Source organism: Metopolophium dirhodum, chromosome 5 (genome assembly GCF_019925205.1).
Source record: "Metopolophium dirhodum isolate CAU chromosome 5, ASM1992520v1, whole genome shotgun sequence".
Classification (NCBI taxonomy): domain Eukaryota; kingdom Metazoa; phylum Arthropoda; class Insecta; order Hemiptera; family Aphididae; genus Metopolophium; species Metopolophium dirhodum.
This window is the reverse complement of record NC_083564.1, coordinates 21,827,785-21,830,153: the sequence shown is the minus strand read 5'-3', so window position 1 is coordinate 21,830,153 and position 2,369 is coordinate 21,827,785. Positions and strand designations below refer to the sequence as shown.

General features: G+C 26.7%; 1 protein-coding gene across 1 annotated transcript; it reads right to left on the bottom strand.

The window, feature by feature from the left end:
* Positions 1 to 618: 618 nt before the first annotated feature.
* LOC132944330 (uncharacterized) lies at positions 619 to 1,522 on the bottom strand. The gene is made up of 4 exons (XM_061013615.1): positions 1,256 to 1,522; positions 926 to 1,024; positions 713 to 858; positions 619 to 643 (listed from the first exon to the last, which is right to left on the bottom strand). The coding sequence occupies exons 1-4, from the start codon at positions 1,520 to 1,522 to the stop codon at positions 619 to 621; spliced, it is 537 nt and encodes a 178-aa protein (XP_060869598.1).
* Positions 1,523 to 2,369: the final 847 nt, after the last annotated feature.

Genomic DNA, 2,369 nt, shown 5'->3' with positions numbered 1-2,369 from the left:
CTCATATATTATCAAAGATGCTGTTTAAAACATTACAATTTTTCTATTATTTTTTTTTCATTCTTCTGTAATGCCTACATTTTTTTACACGCTTATATGTAATCGCCATGTTTATTTTTCTAAACAATAATAACAATAATGATTTTCAAAGTATAAAGTTAAACGTTTGTACGTTAAATATGTATAGTACGTATATAATAATAATCAAAACTAGAAAAACGCATTTTACGACAATAAAATATTTAAAACCGTACAAAGTAATAATTTTATTTTATTTGTTTGATATATTTCGTATACTGATATGTACCTATGAATACTAAATGTTCATAAGGTATCTACTTTCTGAAGCAATTGAGTTTCAAGGAAATGTAATATTCAATCTATATGACATTGATTTCATTATAAATACTGCGAATATATATGTATTTAGCTGCATATAATACCAAACTATAAAAATAAAAATATTTATTCAATTTCAAATACTAATTATACATAGGTAAGTACAATGTACATGACATGGTTGTTTTGTTCTGCAAGGATTAAACTTTCGATACTGTTCACATGTATAATTGTTCTATGAGCTTATTGCCGTACATATTCGAGTTGGGTAATTATACTTCAAAACGAACACCTTATACGTCGTCTGAAATATTGTTACTCTTATCAATTGTATATTAATTGTCAAAATACCTAATATCGAGGAAATAATTACAAGTCATTCTTTCCAAACTTTTCGAGTGCATAATATAATATTGACGCGCCCAATATATTGCAATGGAACTTCGTACTGTGAATGGTTTTCATGCAAATTGGAATGCTTTTTTTGTATATATTCGTACTCCCCAACCACGTATGTGTCTATAAAAGTAAGATTATCGTGAATCGTGTGTAGTTTATCAATTATTGTAGAACGGATGATGCTCACCAGACCACTCAATTTATCAGTGCATATAGACGTGGTTATGACTATTGGATGCCAAAATAGAGCATAGACAATTATTATAACATTCGACATAATAAACAGCTATAAAAATATAAATTAAAAAAATCAAAGTTACATTAACCACAATTTAAGTACCTATACGTACATAACATTACGTCGAATAATATCATAATTTTAAGACATGATGTATTTTACATTTTTATCATATGTTATTTTATAGAAAAAAAAAATAGGTAGGTACTATTAGAATTTAATAAACACATTTGAAAGAATTAAACTATAATTTTTCAATCAAAATGTTAATTTGTGTACCTCTGCGAGAAATTGAATTAGTCTATTTTTTGGTTTTATATACTTTGACCATATATCACATTCGCCTATATATATAGCAGCTGCAGTCAAGAAAAGTACCGATGATTGGTAAAATTCACCATCAAATGGATAGATCTTCGAGCCATTTTTGATCAGTGGACAAGTTTGTATTTGTGATGACAATAGAATGTATGCACAAATAGTTAGGGCTATTAAACACATTTTTTGTGCAGTTATAAGCAATCCTTCATTTCTAAAATTCGTCATTTTCAAAATAAGCGATTGTATAAAAAGTAAATAAAAAGTATAGTAAAAAGTATAATATTTATAACTGTTATGATTATATAAAATCCAAATAATAAAATATGCTATTAGTAGAAATACAATTAATGAATTATGTAACACTAACTAAACAAAATATATATTATTACCATGGTAATTCAAATATAAGTAAATTATTGAAGTTAGGTGTACATCATATTCTAAAATACATTTTATATTTTAAATGACTTAAACGCGATTACTTTTTAAGATGACTTTATAACATTTTAATTCAATTTATTACAAAAAGTATCAACTTCAACGTATATGTAAGTATAAATAGTATAATATAGATAAAGAAAAGCCAAATATTTTATTTCAACGTTAAAATAATTATGGTCTATTAAGTATTTTTAAATTTGTATTGACTAATTTTGTACCGAAGGTCCTAACCAGTTTTTGTAGTGATTAGTCAATTTATAACTATATAGGTAGACGAATAAATAAATAAATAAATACATACTTTGAATATAACATATTTATATACAAATTGTATACAAAAACCCGGTGTGTCACTAAATTCTCTATAATAAGTGTAGGTGTAGACAGTGGCGCATTTAGGGGAGAGGGGGGGGGGGCAACTGGGGCAAATGGGACGCCAAATTTTAGGGGCGGAAAAATGTTTATAGTGTACCATTACCTATGAGCCTTTTAAAAAAATATTACTTTTTTTAAAACTAACTAAAACGACAGCAGCAGACATAAGGATATCTGCTGAGCTTTAAAAAAATGAATACAGTACAGATCTGGGCACTTAATTTTCCAATGAATGTATTCATTTTGGCAGTTGTTT